The sequence below is a fragment of the Vanellus vanellus genome, assembly GCF_965231255.1.
Source record: "Vanellus vanellus genome assembly, chromosome: 1".
Taxonomy (NCBI): domain Eukaryota; kingdom Metazoa; phylum Chordata; class Aves; order Charadriiformes; family Charadriidae; genus Vanellus; species Vanellus vanellus.
The window spans coordinates 122,796,575-122,819,948 of record NC_138905.1 but is presented as its reverse complement, the minus strand read 5'-3'; the positions used below and the strand labels follow the sequence as shown (position 1 = coordinate 122,819,948).

At 42.6% G+C, this 23,374-nt stretch overlaps 1 protein-coding gene across 1 annotated transcript in view; it reads left to right on the top strand.

Moving 5' to 3' along the window:
- The window catches only part of C2CD2 (C2 calcium dependent domain containing 2), a 39,061-nt gene extending 16,114 nt beyond the window's left edge, over positions 1 to 22,947 (top strand). The window contains 10 exon segments of the mRNA XM_082482335.1: positions 1,825 to 1,947; positions 2,250 to 2,370; positions 6,074 to 6,182; positions 8,820 to 8,881; positions 11,147 to 11,286; positions 11,578 to 11,749; positions 12,568 to 12,681; positions 15,119 to 15,246; positions 16,412 to 16,712; positions 22,097 to 22,947. Coding sequence (XP_082338461.1) covers positions 1,825 to 1,947; positions 2,250 to 2,370; positions 6,074 to 6,182; positions 8,820 to 8,881; positions 11,147 to 11,286; positions 11,578 to 11,749; positions 12,568 to 12,681; positions 15,119 to 15,246; positions 16,412 to 16,712; positions 22,097 to 22,323 — 1,497 coding nt within the window. The 3' untranslated portion in view covers positions 22,324 to 22,947.
- Positions 22,948 to 23,374: the final 427 nt, after the last annotated feature.

The following is a 23,374-nucleotide window of genomic DNA, read 5'->3' as shown; positions in this document are numbered from 1 at the left end:
AAAACAGTGAAAACTAGCTATGATTTATCTGATTACTTAAATAACATAAATAATGACATTACTGAAAATGATGCTTTAGACAGCCTAATTTACTTCATTAATATTTTTAAAAGTGAAAGAGTATTATCTTCAAGTTGCAGAAATGTGCTGCTGCCTCTTTCCTTGGCAGTTGTTTTGAGGGAGCACAGAGTGAACAAAGCAGAGTTTCTGTGGGACTGGTCGATGCTGTTGTACGTTTTGAACCATAGCAACCTGTCATCAAAGGGTGGTTCGGTAAGGAGGCAGTGACACAGGATTTCTGTACACAACATTCCTGGGATTTTTATGAAACACCCTAAATGTTTCTGTCACACCTGGGTAATTGGGAAAGGGCTGTTACTCCAAATCTGTTTGACCTGTTGTGCCAGCTGCAAGCAGACCTTTAGGAGTGCAGAAGCCATTGCAGGATCGTTCTCCCACACCTAAGAAAGGACCTGAGGCTTTTGAAACTACAGATTGCCTCTCATGCCGAGACCTCTCTTGTGATGGAGGAACGCGGTGCGGGGTGGCAGAGCCTGGGTCAGGTAGCGCTGGAAGCTGGTGGTGCGCAGCCGCAGAGTTATCAAGGCAGTCCACCAGGATTAGGCCTTCAGCCCCCCACTTCATCCCCCTGTGGGTGCAAGTCAGGTGTCCTTGTCATCGGTGTGCCTTGTCTTTGCGGCAGAGCCTGGTTTGTTGGCCTTGGCACGCTGGTTGTAGGTGGTGTTCCTTTCAGACAGCAGCATGCAGAAGGGTACCTCTTTCCTGCTTTGTGTGATTATCAGATTCTCCAGCTATTCTGTATCTGCATCTGTAAATCAGTTCCCTTTCTTTTAAAGTCTTGTTTGGTAATAGTAAAATCTCTCAAGTGTAGTACCAGGTAAGAAAAGATGGATGGGTCTTCTGTTATTTAGGTCAGATCTTTGTCTCCTACTTCACTTTTTTCTTTAGAAAACAAACTTCACTGAGATTTCTCTTGGGCTACCTTCAGAGCAGCTGGGTATCAAACTGCCCTTTCTGTGAACGCTTAATTTAAAATCCACTCCCTGTAGGCATCTGAGCAGAAGAGACTTTGTGAGCAGCGTAACGTGGGAAGCAGGCTTCTCCAGGAGCACTGGGAGGGCAGGGGTGGTTCGCTGTCTTCATACACCTTGCAATTAATTGTGTGAAGCTACCTGTGTAAGCAAAATCTGTGGCCCGTTCTGATCCCTCAGAGATAGTGGTGTTAAGCGCAGATTGCCATGAGATTTGTGAACGGACAAACATACGAGTCAGTCCCCCAGAGCTGCATGACTATCTGTCCATCCTTTTCAGCAAGGTCGAAGACCTCCGAGAGGTGCTATAATATTTTTTTCAGTGCAGCACAGAATTAGCTGCTTCTCAGCTGTTGAAAGCTGGCATAACTCCCATTAAATTATGGAACAGTGCAGGTCTGCTTATCTGATGACCTGATCTGCTCTCTCAGAGGGGTGCAAAGCAGTGCAAAAACTTTAAAACACCGTCATAAGATACAATCTGTTAATGAAACTTCTGGTTTTGTGGCTAATAGCTGTGCCTTCCTAACTCTCAGAACAGCATCTGACTTTTTCAGTCTATATTTCTAGTTTTCCTTTAGTGCATAATATAGAAATTTAAGTAATTATTTGCATGATCTTTTGTTACATTTCGGTGTTGGCAACAGAAACCGTGTCTCTCTGACAAAGTTAACGTTTGGTAGCTTTGGTGGTTTAGAAACACCAAATAAATTTTTGCCTTAACTTCTATTCTTCTGAGTTTTGAGAAGCATGATTGTTTGTTTCCTCTTAGGGACAGACAGCAGGGACATGTGCAATATCTGAAACGCTCAGAGGTGTTTTGAAGAACCTCTTTAGCTCAGTTTCTCCGTCTGTAGTGTTGACTACGAGGCCTACAGATATAAAGGAGGTTCAGGTAAGTCTTATTCCTACATAAATATTTTAAGAAGTCTCCTTCTGCTTAGTGTTTTTATTATATATTCATGACTCGTAAATTAGTAAGTTTAACACCGTTTGGTGATCAGAAACAACCGTAACACATTCTTTAAAACAACATGGCCTTTGGCGGTGAAGGCTTTGTGATCATAACTCCCATGCAGCTATCTGTTGATGTTACACCCCATTGCACGTCTGCTTCCCTATATCAATGTGACAGAAGTTCAAAGTATTTTGTTCTTGCATATGTGCGATCCCTCTTGTTCTGCTTGTTTTTCACAGAATGTACAGAACATAAGCCTTCTCCCTCAGGGCACTAGTCCGCCTAAACCTCCAAGGGCTCATGAACTCAAACTGCTGGTAAAGAACATCACAGTAAACCTAACTGATCCCAGTGCTGCAGGTAACATAGCCCGTGCAATGCTGCTCGTTTTCAAGCACGGTTGGTTGGGTGGTTTTTTTTTTTCCTTTTGACTGAAATCATTTGGAAGTTCTGAGTTAAAACGTTGTCTCAAAGCAACATGTAAGAAATTGCATGACTCTGAGAAACAGACTTAGTCATGCTTGTACAAAACTGTATGTTTTGGTTTATTTGAGTATTAAAACAGCTTGATCGTGTAGACAAATCCATCATTTTTGAAAACAAATTGAAATGAGCATCTTTATAAAGTTGGTTGACTATTTTCTGGAGTTTAGTTTTAATTTCTAAAAGTTATCACTTCGGGTGTACCCAAGACTGGGGTCTGCAATCCAACTCTCCATTAACTGCTAGCAATGACATTGGTTTGCTTCAGGATTACCTTATTTTTACAGCTGCTTTTCTTCACTTCTGAGCAATTTGCTGATTTATCTAAAACTCTCCTCCTGTGTGTAAATTCTCCTCAAAGGTGGTGTGTTGTTGTTGTTGGGGATTTTTTCCCCCTAGTACAGTGGCTGTCTGGGTAGGGGAGGAGTACCTCTTGCAAATGGAGAACGAAGCCAAAAAGGAGGTCACTGCCTAGTGAAATTGCACTGTTGGTTTGAGAAAGAAGCACCAAGCCTGTCTAGCGAGTATTTGGACTTCTTCAAGTGCAAGCACGCCTGCGTCACTGATTAAGGCATGAGCAAGCATATTTCAGATTTTGTCAGCGGAAATATAAATTTGAGGCTCTGTTATTTATGGTCACTAACAGTTCCGTAAGAGTCTTTTTAGTGGAAGTTTGTGGCTGCTAAATTGGGCAAGGCGCTATTTTTGGATAAATATATCCTACTTGCTATACTCCTTTTTTCAGTTAGATGTCATAGATTTCTGCCCCAGACTCTTGCATAATGCTTCTTTGCTCACTGGTTGGAAATGATTCCCCTGTAACTTTCTGCAGACTGTTTTTTAAAACCCAGTTATTTTTACAGCAGTTCTGGAACTCTTTGCAGTGCGACGTCCTATATAAATAAAACTGTGCTGGAAACTGTAGATTGCAGGAAAACGTCAATCAGAATTTGTTATTACTCTACAATTTTGTAGTGCAAACTAAGCTTTTCTATAGAGCAGATCATTTTGGCTGGCTTTAAAACTCATGAGATGAAATGCCTTTATGTGCATACCATGCGTGCAACAGAGGATTCATCTTATGGGAAGCTTCTCTGCCGGCTCCCTGAAAATGAGAGGAAGAGGGGACAATTGATGTGCTCTGCTTTGGGAACCCAAATATTGAGGGGCAAAATCACCACTTGCTCTTCTAAAAGGAGATGGAGGGAATTTTGCCGGTTCCCAAGCAACTCTGGGAGTGTCAACGCTTTGGAACCGAGTATGAGAAATAAAGCTTCATAGTGGGGTTTAGCTGATACACTGGAAATCCAGTGGAAGTACTGCACAGCTGGGAAGATGCTAGCTTCTGGACATAGCTTGCTGCCTTTTAATTATTGTTCCCTTCTCTTTTCCTGGCCTTGTCTTGCAGCAGTAATTAATTATCCTGCTGCAACTTTCAGACTCAATAGCAGTGTGCAATACGGCCAGCTAACCTGCATAGATACCTAGAGGATTGGGGAGGGGTGGTTTGTCTGTCTTGATCATTATCACCCTATGGATGCTAATGTGGCTTATAGGTGCTTGTGGCGTTCCTGTAGGTATGTTAGTTCAAATGGTAAGTAACCAGTAGCAGAGCTCGCCTCTGCTTATGGGCTGTGCCCATTTTTATCTCCTTAGTTTGTGTATGTAAACAAAGATTATCCCAGATTTAGCGCTATATGGTCCACAGTGTATCATCTAGGGCAATAGTGATTTCTGCTGTTAAGGAAAAAATTGTTAGTTGTGTGCACTAGGGTGTGGAGGGCAGAAATGTTGAAATACCGTCTCAGTGGCTCCAGTGTGATTTCAAGCAGAGCTACGCGGGCGTTTCTGGCCCGGGCTGCTGAGCACTGCTGGCAGCAAGAGCTGGCTGCAGAGACATATGGCTGGGTTAACAGAAAACCACCCCAGGTTCATTAACTCAGGCTCAGTGTGCTGTGAAAGCAGCTAAACTACTTTACTCTGGGGTTAGCTTGGATCCCAAATAAGCTGCCCGTACACAGTGCTTTGTCTCCTCTAATAACCTTGCCAGGGCCAAGCTGCTTCTGTGCCTGAGACAGGACTCATCCACAGCCACGATGCACCACCAGAGAACAACTGAGAGTTAATGATAGTAAATATAAACCTAGATTCTTCTGGAGAACTGGAGGCAGTGTATCTTTTGTTTGCTTTGCACACAGTCAATACAGAGCTTTTTGCCGCTTTCCTTGATATTTTGGAGCGCTGAAATGATTTCTGATGCTGTGAAAGCCATAGAAAATTTTTTTAAGAGTAACACATTGTGCAAACTGTTGCCCCTTGAAGCAGCAATATAACTACTCTGATATGCTGATTTGCCACGCTATCAAATTCCAAGATCAAGGTAGAGATAATTCTGCACCAGTACTCTAAAATGCCATGAAGTTGTTAAAAACCGCAGTCCACAAAGCCATTGTTAATTAACACTACTGTCATCATTCACTTGCTAGCAGAAAAAGCTTGCTTTGATGTCCAAAGAAACAACCGTGGCTGTGGCCAGTAGGAACTTTGAAAACTCCTGGGATTATTAAAGCAGCAGAAAGCAACTTTACTCCCTCCCCTCCTCGCGCTCACACTGCCATCTCCTTGCTGTTCATTCGGTCTCTCCGTCCTTTTTGATCTTTTTATGCCTGCACTTTTTTGCTTCATGCCAGAATTTAAATCGGGTAGTCATGTTTCACACTATGCCGGAAAACTGCATCCTGGGGTGCATCAAACCCAGCATAACCAGCCAGTCGAAAGAGGTGTTGGATTGTCCTCCTGTATTCAGCGTTGGTGTGGCCTCACCTGCAGTACTGTGTGCAGTTCTGGGCCCACCATTTAAGAAGGCTGTGAAGGTCTTTGAATGCATCCAGAGGAGGGCAACCAAGGTTTGTGAAAGGCTGGAAGGCATGTGCTGTGAGGAGTGGCTGAGGACCTTGGGCTTGTCTGGTTTGGACAAAAGGAGGTTGAGGGGCCACCTCATTGCTGTCTACAGCTTCTTGAGGGGGGGAAGTGGAGAGGGAGGTGCTGAGCTCTTCTCCTGGGTATCCAGTGACAGGACACGCGGGAATGGTTCAAAGCTGTGCTCGGGCAGGTTTAGACTGGACATTAGAAAGAATTTCTTTACCAAGAGGATGGTCAAACACAAACAGGCTTCCTAGAGAGGTGGTCAGTGCCCCAAGCCCGGCAGCGTCTGAGAGGAGAATGCCCTAAAGAACTTGCTTTAACCTTTGGTCAGCCCTGAATTGGCCAGGCAGGTGGACTAGATGATTGTTGTAGGTCCCTTCCGACTGAAATGTTCTGTTCTGTTCTACTCTGTTCTAATGTAGGACAGTGCATAAGACGATGATGACCCAGTCTTGACCATAGCCATTAATGTAGATGGTGTACAAACTGAGGGGAGGGAAGAAATTTATTCTGTGGGTGGGTGAGGATGCGTTTCCAATAGTCTATTCAAAAGCACCATATGTAAGGAAGGGGGTTCTTGGCTTTCTTTTGAGTAAGTGTGCCTCCTGGGGATGTAATAGTAACAACTGGATATTGATTTTTCTTACCCTTACAGGCAGCACAAACCTTGCATGTATAGCTCAGCTGAATGACCCTATGCAGAAGTTTTCCAGCTCTGTAGCCAAAAATGCTGCAAATCCCTTTTGGAAGGAAGAGTTTATCTTGTAAGTAACTCACCTACTGAGAATACTTTTATAATAAACCATCTTTTTTTTTTTTTTCTTAAACCATGTGAGATTTCAAGAGAGAATGGCATTTTTTTAAATACATCCTGTCAAATGGCCTCAGAGAAATCTGGAGCTGGTAGGGACACCAGGATATCTGATTACCCTCTGCATGGATATGAGATCAAATGGGTCTCTAGATCTTCCCTGGTAGATATCTGATTCTAGTAAATCACAGTAGTAACAGGCATAATAGATCACCACGCACCGTACTGCAGATACTGCTTGTTTTTTTTTTTCCTAGCATATTATTAATGTGAAAGGCATTTGATGTGCAGTGGAGTCTCTCTGGTTCTTTCTGTAGCTTTCCTCTCCCATCTCAGTTCCATTCCCTTCTCTCTATACATAAACAATACATATTTCAGAGAGTAGTGCTGCTTGTTTTCGTGTGACATTTATCTTCACTGTCTAGTCACAGTCTGACATCCACTGTATCCATTCCCTCTCTCGCAAAGCAGAGGCTTATCTTACAAGGAACTGAGCGTGTGTTCAGACCGGTGTCTGTCCATGCTGAGTGCCATCTTCCTCGAGGAGCAGCGTGCACTTCTGTGTGCTCCTCCTCAACTTGAAGGGGGAGTGAGTGTGCAGAGCACAGATCTTTTTCTGCCTCCTCATCGCAGTCTGCTGGACTGCACCTGTGAGTGCTACGGACCGAGCGCTGCAGAAACAGGAGAGCTGAGGGGAAACGCGGCAGGGACTGCTTGATTTCAAGGAAGGTGCCAGGATCGGTCATCACAAGTTGTACAGGACTTGGAGAACTGCAGACCCCTCTGCATGTGTACAGGGAGTGGAGGTGATTAGAAGTCATTATAGTCAGCAAAGAAGAAATGGATGTTGTAGAACAACTCTAAAAGACCTTACCTTTTTATGTGGTCTGATGGAAGTGTGTCCACCTGGTTTTCATCCTGCTGTCAAGCAGAAAAGCAGCTAGGAACATTTCTTCCTTCAGACATGTTACAGTCCAATGACTTATAAAGTCTGATTTTAGTTAGGAGGACCTGCAGCTTTTGTGGAAAGCCACAGATCAGGTGATGTTCTTCTGTGACAGTGTGCTGCATTACCATCAAGACTTAAGTACTAACACGATATGGTTTCTTCTCCACAGTAAGAAGGGAAAAAATGCACTTCTGTAGCAGCTTTGTATTCTGGAGTATCTCAAAGTGCTTCAGCCACTGGGTTTGTGAATCACTTCAGCCATCTGTTGGTGGAACAGCATCCGTGCTCAGTGTCACAGAGCAAACACGTTCCCAACGATTTTGGACAGGAAGTTTGTAAGAATAATACCCTTTCCAACTGAAAGTGCAAAGAGAGGGCAGGCAGGATGTGATTAAGTAGACTGGAATTTCACCTTGACGCTAGGGATAATACTGGGTTTTCCACAGCGTTGGCTGCTTTTCAGAAGCGCATGAGGTAAGCTTGGGGACTTTTACAGATGAGTGATCAGGATTTGGCTGCATACCTTCTTTCAAATTCACATCTCACCCCCTCCCTTTCTTTCTTCAGTAATGAAAATACCCACCAGTCTGAAGACCAGTGTACTGGCCACCATGTCAGGCTCTGCTTTAGCTTCGTGGGAAGAGCAGCAATAGTACTATCAAGGTGGTTCCTTGCAAGTTTCGGAGGTGCAGGAGGGGATGGTAGTGGCAGGGAAAAGCTTAAAACCTGCTGCATAGATGATGTCCCACAGCATCTAATGGAGGTGGGATGCCTGCAACCAGGATCACATCATACTGAAATGGAGACATACAAAAATAAAATACATATATGTGTGCCCTTAAGCTTTTTGGCAGAACACCTACCTGAGAATGTTATAAAATCAAGTTTTACTGGAAGGTTCCTCAGTAGCTTTGCTTCACTGTCTCAATTAGAAGAAAGGTTTTGTTATCTGTTGTCTAGTCCATCTTACAAAGTACTGCATATGCCAGTAATTCTGCTAATAGTTCATGTTGGTTCTGTTACACAGAAACTAGTTCTTGTTATCTTGCAACATCCTTGAGTCTTATTTTGGCAAAGTAATACTGACTCTTCTCACTTAAGACTATAACTACTTTTATTTACTTGTATCTATCCTGCTTTTGCAGGACACTTTCCTGCTTTGACAGGATACCCCACAGCTTTGAATGGGTTGTTGATTGGACCTGTTCCAGCATCTTGACTTACAAATTTGATCCTACCAGGAAAAAATAGCTTCTTAGTGCTGTGGTGTAGCAGTCGGGGTTAGGTACCAACATCAGCTTGAAGGGGAGTGTTTGTCAACTACTGGGGAGAAGAAAAGCTTCTGAAATTTTAGGCAATCAGACTTCTGCAACAGTGCTGGAGAGAGGCAAGCCAAGTTTTTCTGACTATGATCCCTTTAATCAGTCTTACCTGAGGTCAAAAAGACGTTACGTACGCAGCGTGGCCGGCAGTGCTGCCATGTAGTGCTGCCTGCCTGGGTGAGCAAGTTGTGCTGCTTGGCTTAGTGCAGGCTGGGAAAAGTTTGGGTGTTGGCAACCACAATGGGAAAGGGGAAAACCTAAGTGGGGAGGAAAATCTGCTCATCTGCAAAGACCTAACATAGTTTTGTTTACTTTACAGTGAACTAAGTGCCAAATCAAAAGCGTTGCAACTGCAAATAGTAGAAGATGGAAAGTTGGATAGTAAGTATTAAAACTGAATTATTTTGCATGATCAACTCATGAGCGTTCCTAAATGTTGACATAAGTCCTCTTTCAGTTCTACCCAGCCTTATAGCCATACAAGAAACTCCCAGATTTCTGAACCTGCATTAAAGCGTAGATGTCTTATGCTGACTTGTCCTGGTATTGAAATCAGGTATGCCTCAAGCATGGATGTAGGCAGCCCTGAGGGGAGGAACAGCTGTGGAGGGGAGATCAGCTGAAAATAGCCAGCCAAACTTGTATGAAACAGACAGCTCAGAAAAATTTGTAACTTAAGTTTCTGTTTTTAAACTCCATAAGCCTGTCCTTAAGTTAATGTCCTAGGGTTGAAATCCGTGGAGAATCACGGAGTTCTTGGGCAACGCTGATTGACCTGGGTTAAGTGCTGTCTAGGTACACCATTACTCCCATCAGTAGCCATGGACAGAAGAGGCAATACACTGTTCACATGTCTCTGTCCTCCTTAGAGTTAAGGTTACAGAGAAGCCTTGAGTTTCTTTCTAGACTGTCAATGTCTTGAGTCTTCCATCTGCTGATAGCCTAATTTTTCAACCTTCTAAACTTTTAATAGATCCACTGTGAGCAATTTTGGTTTCAAGTTAAGCTTCCAGGTCTTTCTGTGGCTGAAGGGGAATCATGGGTGTTAATCCTAAATCCTTCCTTTTCAAGCCCCAGAAGCTGCCTAGCAATTATTAGGTATAAAACACACTAATTCTGATTATACTGGATTAAATATAAAACTTGGGGGCTGAAACTTTTTTACTACTTAATTCTATTGCTGCAGTTTGCAAGTAGCTTTTAGTGGCAAGAAAACCCCTCCACTGAACTGTTGCATTTGGTTTATTTGGAGAAGCATTACCTTCCGAACAGGGGTAAGGGGTGGGTGGGTGCTGAGACCAGGCAGCATGTTGAGGTGTTTGCATAAGCTTTGTAAACTTGCTCCAGGTACTTCATTACTTGGGCTTTACTGAAGGGATGACACAACATCATAAATTTTTCTCCTATACAGGAGAATCTGCTGATACAGAGCTGTGCTGTAGCTAGAAATAGTAACTGTATTGCACCTCATGGATCCATTTGCTTTTTCCTTCTTATGTCAGGTTTCAGATTTAAAACAAACACGAAAAAAGCATTAATTTTTGACACTCAGCTGTTTCTCTGTGTTTTAGTACTGTCAGTTGTATTCAGCTGAGTTCAGGAAAAAGTTATAAGTATTGGCCAAAGCTTTCCATACTTAGGGATTAAAAAAATATACTTTTGCTCATGGTGTCTTGTGATAGTGGATGAAGGCTTAGCCAATGATTTTTTTAAATAATATTTTATCTAAGCCATGTTTAATAAGTAATACAGCCAAGTGGACTATGTTTGATTTTGGTTTGGGGTTACTGTATTTTTATTTTAAATAATCTACAGATACAATGTCGCAATACCTTGTGTGTGATCTGCAATTATTTGAGGGATTGGGAAGTCACATTTAGGCAAATGCTTTAAAAAATTTCTCTGATGTGTGTTCCAAACAACCAGTAAAATTCTACATCCTATTGAGAGTGTAACTACCAACCTGGTTTCTTGAAGAAAAAAGTCCCAATTGATTGCACTGCAATCATCTTTCTTCCCCTTTATACCATCTTAGCTGTTCTTCTCCCAGAAATTTGAATAGAAAACTCAAAGTAGAATCATATTAGTAAGGAGAGAGCTGAGTAATATAAATATAATGTAGCTCTCTATTTGTCTTTAAATTCCGCAGAAAACTAGGATTTCATCCCTGAAATCATGCAGTAATTTTACTGATACTTTGCTCCAGTCTAGTGTAGCTAATAAAGGGGAGGAACAAGAGAACTGCTGGACCTGCACTAAAGATCGAATTAAGAAAAAATATAAATGATGCACCAGTTTACCAGGAATCCAGAGTATTCTCTGAAATGAAGCATTAGATGTTTTCTTTTCCCCCTAAATGTTCTGCGTATACAGGGGAAAATAATGGCCAGAAGTAGTGCCAAATACGTAATGTTTCATGTCTCCATTCTTCCCTGTTGCACAGTATTAGGCTGGGCTGAGGAATGGTCGTGAAATGGAAAGCAAGCTGTGAAAACTGCCACGTTTCTGACCCATGGTGTAGGACCAGTTCTTGTGATGAGCTGCCTGTGTTCTTCCTCCTTCTTTCCCATCTTCTTACCCTTAAACATACTGACAGCTTGGATGTGCGCCGAATTTGTTGATTTTTTTTTTTTTTTGTTCTTCCAGGACCTTTATCCTCAAAGGTGACTGTACCTCTAGACTTGTTCAGAAAACAACCTTCTGGCCAGCAAAGCTTTGCACTGAACAGTGGGGCCGGCGAGAGCAGCTCAGAGCCGGGGCCCAGGCTGGGATCCATTAGTGCAGAGGTACTACTGCATTTGGATGGTTTTACAATGGATCTTTTACTTCGGGAAGTACTTGCAAATGCTCATTTTATACTTTGGACTATTGCTTTCAGCGCAGTGCTGTTCGTGGTGGAGTTAGAGTAGTGCATTCAGATTGCACCGCAACACGTCATATGGTATTTGTGTCTATCAAAAGAATTAGCTGTTTGGCTCTTGAACATTCGTGATAATGTTAAAGGAGTACTAGCTAGAAATGATAGTGTCCTTCTTACTTGACTGCGCTTCTCAGGTGACATTTTTTTGTCTTCCTAGTTCTCTTTTATAGAACCCAATGAATTAAAGACGTGGCAAGTCTCTTCTCCAGTGCCAGCCACTAAAATAGAAAAGGATCGCACTGTGATGCCCTGTGGGACTGTGGTCACTACTGTAACTGCTGTGAAAACCAAACCTCGTCTAGAAGGGAGATCATCTCCACTGAGTACAGGTGAGGAAGTCCACTTCTTTGTGTTCACTCTTTAGGTTATCTGTGGGGACCAGGAAAAGTTGGGAAAGGGGGGTTTTAAGGAAAGGACCAGGGGAACTTGTGGGGGAAGTGGGATGTAAGGAGAGGTGCTGTTGTCCAGACTTCTCTGATGTGGCTGGGGGGTGTGGAGGGTGTGTCATTGCTTGTATTCTTCAGAATCAGGTTTTTAATTGTCATGAAACCTTGTTCTTACAAGAGGAGTGGTTAATGCTCCTTTTAATATATGCTGTAAAGCTTCATGGTAGGGTGGTAATGCAGAAGAGCTTGGGTTTGATGGATGGTTTTCCACATAACAAAAGTATCAGACTCTTACATGTTTGCTGATGACAGACCACCCTGTGCCTACTAACCTTGATCTGTATTGTAATCTCTAATGAGGGTTGATGTCATCTTGTGACAAAGTTGGGTTTTTTCAGCATGTCTTCAGGAGTAGATTCTCTGGTTCTTCTTGGGATAAGTATGAAAGTAAAACCTCTGAACAGTCTTTGTGTGAAGTTTCACAAACAGCTGCATTCTTTTAAGTTGTTAAAGCAGACCTTTTCCTGAAGTGGGTGTTGTCTAGCATATTACAGCAAAATGTTTAAAAACAATAAGTTCCTACACTTCACAGGTCTTTTGGGGTCAGGTTACCATTGCGAGCATGTGTTGAGAATTCATAATAAACAACTTTCTCAAACACTTATGAATTGAACAGGCTTTAACATTGGTACAATAAATTCTTTTTATTTTCATAATAAATGTCTCAAATAGTTTAAATAACCAAAAAAATTGGTCCTCAGATTCTCCTGTGAAAACTCCAGTTAAAGTAAAGGTGATTGAAAAGGATTTCTCTATTCAAGCTATCCATTCTCACGGTGCTCCAGTCAGCAAAACTTTATCGTCTTCAGATACAGGTAATAGAAATGTTCAAAGCTGCTAATGAGAATACGTCTCTCTCTGCTGCACATGGGATTAATGTAATCTTGTTAAAATAACAGCAAACCCATATGGCTACTGCCTTTCAACAGGCACTGAGATGTTTATGTTAGCAAGTACTGTGGTTAGGGTTATAGCAGGCTTGCAATAGAAGTCTGTTTTGAATTGGTGATTTAAATTACTATGTTTGAATAAATAACAATGAGCTGTGGTTTGGAGAGGGGAGGTGACTGTAGAAAAGCCGGGCTGTCTTTTCTCTTACTTTTGCATGAAAGATTCCTTCTTTATAAAGGCATGGGGGGGGGGGGGGCTGCACAAAATTAAGACCCTGTGAAACTTGTCTCTGAGGCCATTGTGTAGTCCCCCCTGTCTGAACAGAAGGCATGAGGCTGGACTGACATAAGGAAGACTGAATGCTCTTCCTACCCTGCCACTGGGCTTTTTTGTGCTAATGCAAGTATACAGTCTTGCTGTGCCTGTTTGTCCACCTTTCTAAGTCAGCTGGCATACAGCTGAAGTGCCTTCAGAACGTTGGGTGGCATTGATAATAACTTTAATTATAAATTCACTTTGACTGTATTAAACTTGATTTTGACTCTGGAGCATTTTACCTTTTTGAGTTGCAACTCTGAATCTTCAGCATATTTTTCAGTCCTGTGTGTGGTCACCATTCAATCTTTCTGTAGCTCTGCAGGCAACAGTAATGAAAGATGTGATGCAGTCTAGCTGCAAATGGTGTATGATATAGAGTTCAGTTTTCTTTGTACAGATTTGAGTACTATCTCAATCTGGAGGTGATCTGGACTGCTCCTGGAAGAGTCAGAAGGCTTGCTGAGAAAGAGAAACGTATCGTCCAAAAGACAGAAATCTGGGGAAGAGCATGAACCAATAGCTGTGAATAGTTGTAATAGCACTTGAATCTTTCCCTGGCTCTAGACTAAGAAATACTCTGATACCATGAAGCAGGAGGGATATTACTAAGCCAATTTGGGAAGTGTTAAGATGGTGCTAGACTTTTAACTCTCGTAACTGTTTATTATATTACAGATACAAAGCACTTACTGGCAAACCCATCTGAAGGCAGCTTAGAGCACATTGATAAGGACAGTGTTTTTCTCTTTATGGGAGCGCAGGGGAATTTCTGTGAAATGTTTATACAAGACAGCGGGAAGAATTACATATTAGAACAGAAGTTTAAGCCAAATGAAAGCAATACAAAGGAGCATTTGGTGTGGCTATAACTTAGGTAGTAGTTATTACAAACATCGTGCCAAAATAGCAACAAGCACTATGGAAAAGATGCCGTTGCCGTGCCATGGTTTTAAGTGATGACAATAAGAATTAGCAAGTGCCACTGTTGCTGTCCTGGATGCTCTCAGCTGTTCCTGGGGGCTTTGCAGTGGCAAGGGAGATGGAAAGGTAGAGGTTTATAATGAGCGTGCAGATACGCGTGGGCATGCATACCTCTTGTGCAGGCATACTCTTAAGTTCCAAAAGTATCCGAGTTACTTGGTGCAGCGTAATTATTCAGGTCTTGTCTTTTATTGCATTAATGTCACGGTAACAAAAGACATTGCTCAGTTTAATTAACATTGGTGCTATTCCTGGCTGTATTCTTTTGTTGTTCAAATTCTTATTAGAAAAGCCCACCTCAAACAATTAAATATGGGGATTTTTGTATTGTTAACTTTCTTAGCTTTGTTTGCTCCTAAGCTCGACAAATTTGATTAGTGTGCATTTGCTGTGCCCAAAGTACTTGTATACTAGATGCCAGAAATGGCCATGCTTAAAAATAAACTTGTGTTTGTCACTAAAGAGCATTTTATAAAGCAGGTCTTGTAATCCTGTGCAATGTTTGGAGGGGAAAAGGGGATGCACTTTACAGGCTTTGGAGACAGCTGATGAAGAGCACAGTGACGGCCACTTTGCCTTCCCCATCCTCTAGTAATGCCATAGCAAATCTGGAAATGCCAAGCAAGGATGTCTGGAAAAAGAACAAAATGGCTACCTGAAAAAGTAGTAGCACGTGCCAGCTTTGTACTGTGTTAGAACTATGGCTCTTCATGACTATGATACCTGATGCTCTACCCACTGCTTCTGGATTATAGTCACTGCAGTGTACCAATGCATTGAAGTAATTGGATGTGTTGTCTAGGCTTCCAAAACCTCCTGTGTGCTCAGAGCAAGGGTTTGTAAGTGCAACTTAGGGATGTTTTCTCAAAAGACTGGGTAACAGAAGGGAAAGCCAAGACCCAGTAGCTGGATGGTGAATTGGAAGATGTTTTTGTATGCCTGGTGTTTGTACCATTTCTGCTAATTTCCTTACATTTTAAGTCAAGAACAAACTCTGCCTCTCTTTGCTCTGTTTTTTTCCTGTTTTTCTTTCTTCCCTCTGAAATAATGCTTTCTTTTCAGAACTGCTGGTACTGAATGGCACCGATCCTGTTGCAGAAGCAGCCATTCGGCAGTTAAGTGAATCTGCAAAGCAGAAGCTGAAGTCTCCTAGAAAGAAAAGCACCATTATCATATCAGGGGTGTCTAAGGTAGAGCAGAAAACAACACTTATACTTAATGCTTAGTACTGTAAAGTCTTCGGTGCACTGAGCGCAACATTAACTTAATGTGCGTTCTGTTGTCTTCCATTCAGCAGTCTCTGCAGGATCTAGGTCTGTGTGCTAGTTTGTTTCCTTAACTGTTTCAGGTTAAACCAAATCAGGGTGGGTTTGGCGGGGAGAGAGCTGGGTTTTGATTGTTAGATTTGACAGCCTGACTGAAAATACATGGTATCCTTTGATGGGAGTGGGATGATGAGGGATGTGGGAAAACCAGTTTAGGTGAGAACAGAGGATCACTAGTCCTTCTCTGTGTTTTGCCCATGGTGGAAAGATGCACAGAAAAAGTAGGAAAGATTTTTCTGTTTTTTTTCAAAGTTGTTAAAACAAAACTTTCTGAAAAACATCCTAGTCCTCTGGGCTCTGTTCCAGAGGGAGGGCAAACAGAAGACTGTTTCTCCTGTGGTACATAGCATTCCTCCAGACTTTCTTCATCCACAGCCTCAGTCTCTCATCTGATCCGTGGTGCCTGCCTGTAGTCCTTTCCCTGCAGGCTGCTGTATGGACATTTGATGTCAAGTTTTCCTGTTATGCACAGGACCCCTAAAGAGCTCTGAGTGAAAGCCGAGTCAGTGGGCATGGATCCCTCTGTGATCGCTGTGCTATGCTGAGGGCGGGGAATGAGGGTCAGCTGCCACAGTGATGAATGTATCTGCTTGGGAAATGGGGGCACCGGGACTGCATGGATTTGTATTTAGCTGATATAGATGCCCAGAAGTCCTCCTATGAGATAAAACACTTTGATGTTTATTTTCTTAAAAAGACCAAAAGATAATTGTCTATGCATGCTGATAATTCATTACAGCAGCACATGTGGGAAAGAGTCCTGTTATTAGCAGTGGGGCCAGGAAGAGGTGGTAAGGATGTACTTAAATATTTTTCCCCAGTCATTTGGCGGTAATGACATTATTAAAACTTGGCTATATGCTCCTCTCCTTTAGTGGAGCTAAGGTAGCCTCACAGTGGCTTTCTGATAGCCTTGAGCAATACAAGTAAAAGCGTAAAGAAGAGAAAAGAACTTTTGCAGGGAGGCTTGGTTTTTTTTTTTCCAGCAGAGCGGCTTGTGTCAATGTTGTCTCTTATTTTCACTGGACAGACCTCTTTATCTCAGGACAGAGAAGCTGCACTGATGATGGACTATGCTGCAGCCATGGACAGCTCCTGCAAAGAATTAGATCCACCCACTGTGGAGGAAGCTGTTGCAAAAGCCACCTCTGATGAAGGTACTTCAGAAATAGTACCTGATACTGACCCACAGCTAAGTGCCCATAAGGCTTGGGGTTTGGAGAATGGCAGCCAACAGTGGGACACCAACACGCTCTTAGACCAGACCTGTGAAGAAATATCTGGGAGCTCATTAAGTGTTTCAGAAACTGGGAGCATGAAAAAATCTAAAGGTATGTGATCCTTGCCTCTGCTTTAGTGAATGACTGCTTCCTCTACATAATTGGCAGTGTCATGCGACAGTCTAGTAGTTCATCCTTTCTTACTGATTGTCATCCTTAAACTCCTTGTGATTGTGGTCTTGGTTGAAGCTGTCTTACTAGCAGCCATAAAGAGTGCAGTCCTCTGGCTCTGCAAGACGTGGCAGGCTCTTTTACACTCCTCTCCATCAAGAAACAGAAGGACTTACCCTTAGAGATTGAAGGGCAGCTCATGACACCCAACTTAGTTATCTGGGAGAGAAATAACCAGCCATATTGTCAGTTCCTCAATGAAAATTGTGTTCTTGTAAACAAGGATTTGTGCTGTATTAGCAGCCCCATTGCTAACAGGATGGCAGGGTCCCACAGTTGCTTTCTGATATGTTTCTTCTCTTCCTTCATGTCTTTGAGCACAAGATTCCCCTGCCCTCACTAAAGTGTGTGTTCAGAAAGCACCACAGCTAAACCAGAAGTATGCTCACTCTTAACTACCTTGTGAACAGTTTCTCCCTTTGCACTGATTTCATTAATACGTAGTTTGCTAAAGAAAATGGAATAAAGGGTAGTTTAATAAGCAAATAAAGGGTCAGATCATTTTGCTTACATAGTTACGCACCTGGATAGCTGCAGTTTGAAAATGTCTTAGGATTCTTTGTGTTTCCTTTATAAATCCATTAACCTCTGAAGCTGTAGCACTGGTGTGTGGCCGTTAGGAAGCCTGACACAAGAGCTAGTGCAGTGGACTATTGTCCTGAACAGGTGGCACACCAGTCTCACAGGCTGCACGTAGAAGCTGCAAAAATTGTTGTTTCTCACCCATATCCATCACTCTTTTGCTTTATTACCTTCTATTCTTTCCTTACCCAGAGATACTGTAAAATTGCTTACTACAAAACCTCAGTATTTTACTGGATTACTGTAATCCCCCCATATAAGGCATACACGGGACTTTGCCAAGGCTCTTCCTTAGAGCATTGAGGTTTTCTGGCCTTTTCGTAGCTGTATTGTTCCACCTGATAGATCAGGATGGTCCGGCAACAATCAATTTGATATAGATGATCAGGCATTGGAAAGTTTTGGGTGTGTTTGGGGTGGGGGTAGAGGGTTAATTGTGAAGGGATGTCTCATTTGGAGCCTGGAAGAGTTTAGGAAGCTGCACGAGATTTTGCAAAACCTCTGGACTCTTCTTTAACATGTTATTCTAAACAAGCAAGTGGAAGTTTGTATGTGAGCTGTTGTCTAGTTTTGTTTTTCCTTGTGCAGTATGTTGCAAAGAGACCAGGCTTCTAAACATCCTGTCTACATGGTGTAGTATAGAAGTGCTAAAAAGTGCAAAGTATCTCTTCTATTTGAGAGTTGTCTCATCTCGAAAAAAATATTTTAAAAACAGCTCTCAAATTGCTTTCTTAATACACAGATCTCTTCGTGGAAGTCTTGTATCTCTGCTTTGTCATAGCTGGGTAACATTTTATGGAGTGAGATAGGAAAACATTTCCACATTTCTGCCCTCCTGACTTCAGTTGGCTTTGAACAGTTCAAGGTTTATGTTTTGTCAGTTTCCCTTTAAAAAAAAAAAGCACACAAAATCAAACATAACAAAAAAAACACTCCAAAACCCCTAAGCAAAACAAAACCAAACCCCCTCTGCTTGAAAAAGCCTTACGTATGGTATTAATGTCTTAAAGTTAGCACTGTCTTTCTTTTTTTCTACTCTTGCATGTTTTTGGTTTTTACCTTTCTGACTTCCTCTTTCTTACCCATTCCCTTTTATAAACTTAAGAGGACTACTATGCCAACCAGAATTAATTACCTACACAGTAAGTTATTTTTGTCTTATTTTTTTTAAGAAAATGTAGCTTTACAATGGTACACTCATTGTAAAAACTGAAGCAAAAACATAGTTCGGCACCCGTTTTCTTCTTCCCCCATCCATTTCTTTCCTCCCTCCAAAATTACCTTCCTGCACTTAGGGGTCTTAGCAGACAAGTCTGCTCTAACAGGTCATTCTTTTGGTGGTCGTGCTGTCCAGGTGGGTCACGCAGAATGGACAGCAAGGAAGGCTTGGAGGGGTGCTCAACATTCCTGGTCTCTCTCCATCATGCCCATTCTTGTAGTATTTGGTTATCAAACAGACATCTGCTCATGCAAACCACGTGTGACCCGCATAACTGTAAATGCCTATGCAGGATGCTTATTTTAAAACCTGCTGCTTACAGTTTTCTAGATCTGTTTTCTAGCCTAACTCGTAGAGCTACGAGGGCCTTAGCAGGTATTTACAAAACCACCTGGATAAAAACTGTTTTGGAAGTTGGGAAGGAATGGAAAAAGCCATCTCTATTCATATCCCTGTAGATGTGGAAGGAAATCTTCATTAACAAAAAGGAGATTCAGAAGTGATCCTAGCCCCACAAGTATTTTCAGAACACCCTAGACTAGTGTACAGGAGCCTATGAAAACTAGACAGTCTGTACAGCACTCTTGACATGCTCTCTGCTTATCTCCTGGTGTTAGGGGCAGAGTTGGCATATGGCTCCTGTTGAACTCAAACAGTAAGCATGCAAATAGCACGAGCATCACCAAGCTTGTGATTTGCCCTACCCTGCCCTCGTAGCAGGGGTGCATGCCTCCGCAACAGCTGGAGCCGCTGTCAGGCAGCACGTACCCAACTGGCTAGAGACTGATGGGTGGCAGCGGGAACGTGGCAAGCTTCCAGGTAGCAATGACCTCAGTACCTCTGAAAACACAGAGAACTTTCATGTCGGGGAGGGAGAGGGGGGCTGCTGCTTCTGCTGAGCTTGTGGTGCTCTCAGGGAAGCACTGCCTGCAGTTTTGCAGCTGCAGCAAGTTGTCCCAGGCCACCGGCACAATTTTTGCAGCATTCTTGGTTCGGTTCTATTTCCTAGTATGGGAAATCAGTCTGAATGGATAGGACTAAATAGCTGCTTACGGATAAACCCTTCTATCCTACTCCTTCTGTTGGCACAGCTTCAGCTGCAGCTGCCAAGACTGCTGGGCAGAACAGCTGACTGCTAAAACAAAAGCCGCACAGCAGCACGGCCTCATCAGTCCCCCCCCAACCTTTGCATATTAACAACTGTCAGTATCCTGCGGTTGAACACTGTTTCTTTTATGCTGTTGACAACAGCTTGAAGTGGTACTGCCTTGCCAAAAAGATCAATCAGAGGGTGATGGGAGAGCAGTCAAGATTCAAATCCGTGAGTTGCAGTCGCTTTCAGCTGACTTCTGCTTCCATCCCATCCCATCCCATCATGTCCTGTGAGAAAAGTCTCAGCAGCAGCAAGGCAAAACATACTAGAATACCCTCCCAGGTGCTGAGTGCTTAGTCCTTAAAATACAAAATAATATTCCCAAGCACATGTTTGTAACTGCTCCAGCCTCAACAAAGCAGCATCTGGCTGCGTGCAACAGAGCTGCCACGCAATACCTATGCCACAGCTGTCCCTGTGCAAAATGACAGGCAGCCTGCGTCAAGTCCTTGGCGGACAAATGCATCATTCTAGCTATTGCACAGTATCACATGAAAGAATTGGTCTCTGTGTTGCTCTTTGTATCCATTTGCAATGGAAGGAAAAGCAGAATCGAGACCGTATGGTGACAGGAATTAATAGCTGAACTGAGAAAGAATTGGGAAACCTGATAGTGCTGCGGGAAGGAGGTGTGGAAGCTTTGCCAGGGAGATGACTGTCCTCACGTACTAGTCTGACTGCCAGAAGGCTCCTGTGTCGGCTTGCTACCTGGGTCCTCCTTCGTTCAAATTGGCTCGTGCCACTTGGACAGCAACACTACCCAATTCTGCACAAAACTATTGCTATTTTAACATCGGGCTGATGGACTGACACCAGGCTGAGTGTTGCTGGTGGCTCGGAGTGGTGTCCCTGCCGGCTGCCACCGAGCTGCCTTACACATCAGGCACATGTGTGCACATGGAAAGGGAAGGTGGAATTTGGCAGAACGGTGGCTGCAAAAACAACCCAAGCTTGCAAAGAGAGAAGAGTACTGGTGGCTGGTGTTGGCGACATGAGTCCTGAGTCCCTGGTGAGATGACAGCTGCAAATGCCTTGGCTGCATAATAGGTTTGACATGGGATCAAGGGAAGAAATACAACAAAATAAAAGGACCTTCTTCACAGCAGAAGGGATTTGAGCAGATTTCTGAACCTGTTGGAAGCAGATGTAATATTATTTTTAATCTGCTATTCCTAGCAAGATTCTAAAATAGCGAATGCTTCATGATTGTTACTGTAGATGGTGCTACCAAATTCGTATAGAATACATGCTGTCTGGCTTGTGTGGGCCTGCTGTGTGCAGGTTGACTGCCAGGTGCTGTTCTCTGGCACCAACAGTGTCCTTCACCTCAAATTAAAATGCCACATTCACGTTGTGCATCACGGGCCAATCTTTTCATTTCAGCTCCTTTATCTTGGAAACAACAGAGAGTAACATTACTTCCTCTATTTCACTCTTTTTATAAAATACTCAGTACTTTTATTGTATTGGAAAGATCGGGTATGCCTGTTTGACATGTGAGAACCCAGTGTACAACCCACACTAAACGCTGTGCATGTGTATGTTTGACCACTAACATAGCTTTCAGAAAAGCATTTGAAACTAATAAAGTGTAAGGAAGGAGACTTCCGCTAGATGTGTGCATTGGCTGTAGAAGCTCAAATCAGAGGATTAATATTTGGTTGCTCATAGGCATGTTTCACAGTAGCTTTCCTTCCTTTTCAACAGCATCATTTCTGAAAGAACTAAAGGAAAAGTCCTTTTTTCTTTAGTGCTCATCTAGCAATATATGTGAGCTCTTCTCTCCTGAACGTTTTTGCTAACTGTACAAGTGTGCGTGTATGCATATATCTAGAACTACCACAGTCTGTCATGATTCAATTTGCATGACGCTTGCATGGAATGAGGAGAAGTGGAGAAATACATACTTCCATGGAGTCTGAATTTCTCAGTGGCGTTCAGTTGGGAGAGAGCTGGATCAACAGCGGGGCAAGGAAGGTTCAGTAGCATGTAGTGTACGTATGTGCGCCTCTGGCTGAAAGCACGACGATTGCTCACGTTTGCCAGTATCTGAAAGCACTTGTTGCAAGGTGGTACTCGTACTATTACGGCCTCTAGGTTAGAAACCATCAATATTCTTGCTTTAAATTCACCACGCTTTTAGCTTTTTGACATTGTTTGAATAGTTACTGGGGTGATGCTTAAACTGGAAGTGTTAAGACCAAGGCTTTTCTTTTAGTCGTGCTGCAGTTACAGTTAAAGCTGAGCTCCAAGAGGAAAGCAGCCTGTTCTGTCTAAAGTGTCCTGCACCTCTGCTGTTTGCTTCTGCAGGTGGGATTTTGAAAAAAAGTGCGAAGCTCTTTTTCCGCCGGCGACATCATCAGAAGGATCCAGGAATGAGTCAATCGCACAACGATCTTGTCTACCTGCAGCAACCACTGTCAGAGGAAACGCGCAAGAAGGGAGGCACGCTTTCACGTATTCTGAACAGAAAGCTCCTTTCCAAAAACAAAAGCAAGAACAAACTGAATGGTGCTTCATCAGAACCATACGCATAAGACTGAACACTCTCTGAAGGGATACTTGCACATCAGTTGACCATTTGTTTACAGAGCAGTACTAGAGAACAAAAATACAGCCGATGGCTTGCATAAAATGATGTTCACTAATACAGTGGTCCAGGAATAAACAGAAAGCTTGTCTCTTTTATTTATTTTTCCAGAACGCTTTTTCCCTCTGATTATAAAGTTGCTCCTCCAAATACAAGCAGCGCTAATTGTATCATGCCAGCTTTTGGAGGACCATGTGGTTTATTGTAGAAGATGAGGGAGGATGGGCAAAGGTGCAGGTGGGGGGGACCTGTGTGTAAGCACCTAGTTTACATTAACGGGGAGCTAAGAACTGAAACATCATATCTGCTGTGTGAGTGAACCACTACAAAGAGAGAATATACCACTGTGCTTCCTTACTGCACCCTGGAATAGTAGCAACACAAGTCTCGACTTGTTTTTCTAGTCAGGCTGAAAGGGAAAAGAGAGACTCGTATCCAGTTTGTATTGCACTTGGAAACGGGTAAGTTTTCAGAAGCAGAACTAAAATGCTGATTAAGATATAGCCTACTGTAGTAGCTGTAGCCTGCTGTAATAACTGCTCAGTCCATGTAGGTGGAGAGATGCCTTTGATATTAGCCATAAATCAATAAATTATGCAAATACTTATACTAGCATATTGTTTAATGTTCTGTGCAGAAGTTATGCTTAAAAAATCAGAACTTTTTAAAAACTCTACTTGAGGCTACTCACAAACAAAACATTTAAAAATTCTTATATGTAGCTTTTCTTCCCTGTGTGAGAAGCTGCGTTGCTAATGCAAAAACCTATTGTAGGGGCTCTAATTCCTTCTCCCAAGTACTTGTTAGACAAGTGTATTAACCATCATATCAAATGCAAAGCTAGGAGCAATAAGTGATGAATGGAGCATATTTAACCCTATAATGCTTTTCATTAGACAGCTTGTTTTACTTGCCAAACACTTACCGAGATCTTAGAAAACAGCTGTGAAGAGAGCTTTTTAAAAAAATAATAATAATCCCCTTAGTGGTCTTTCAGT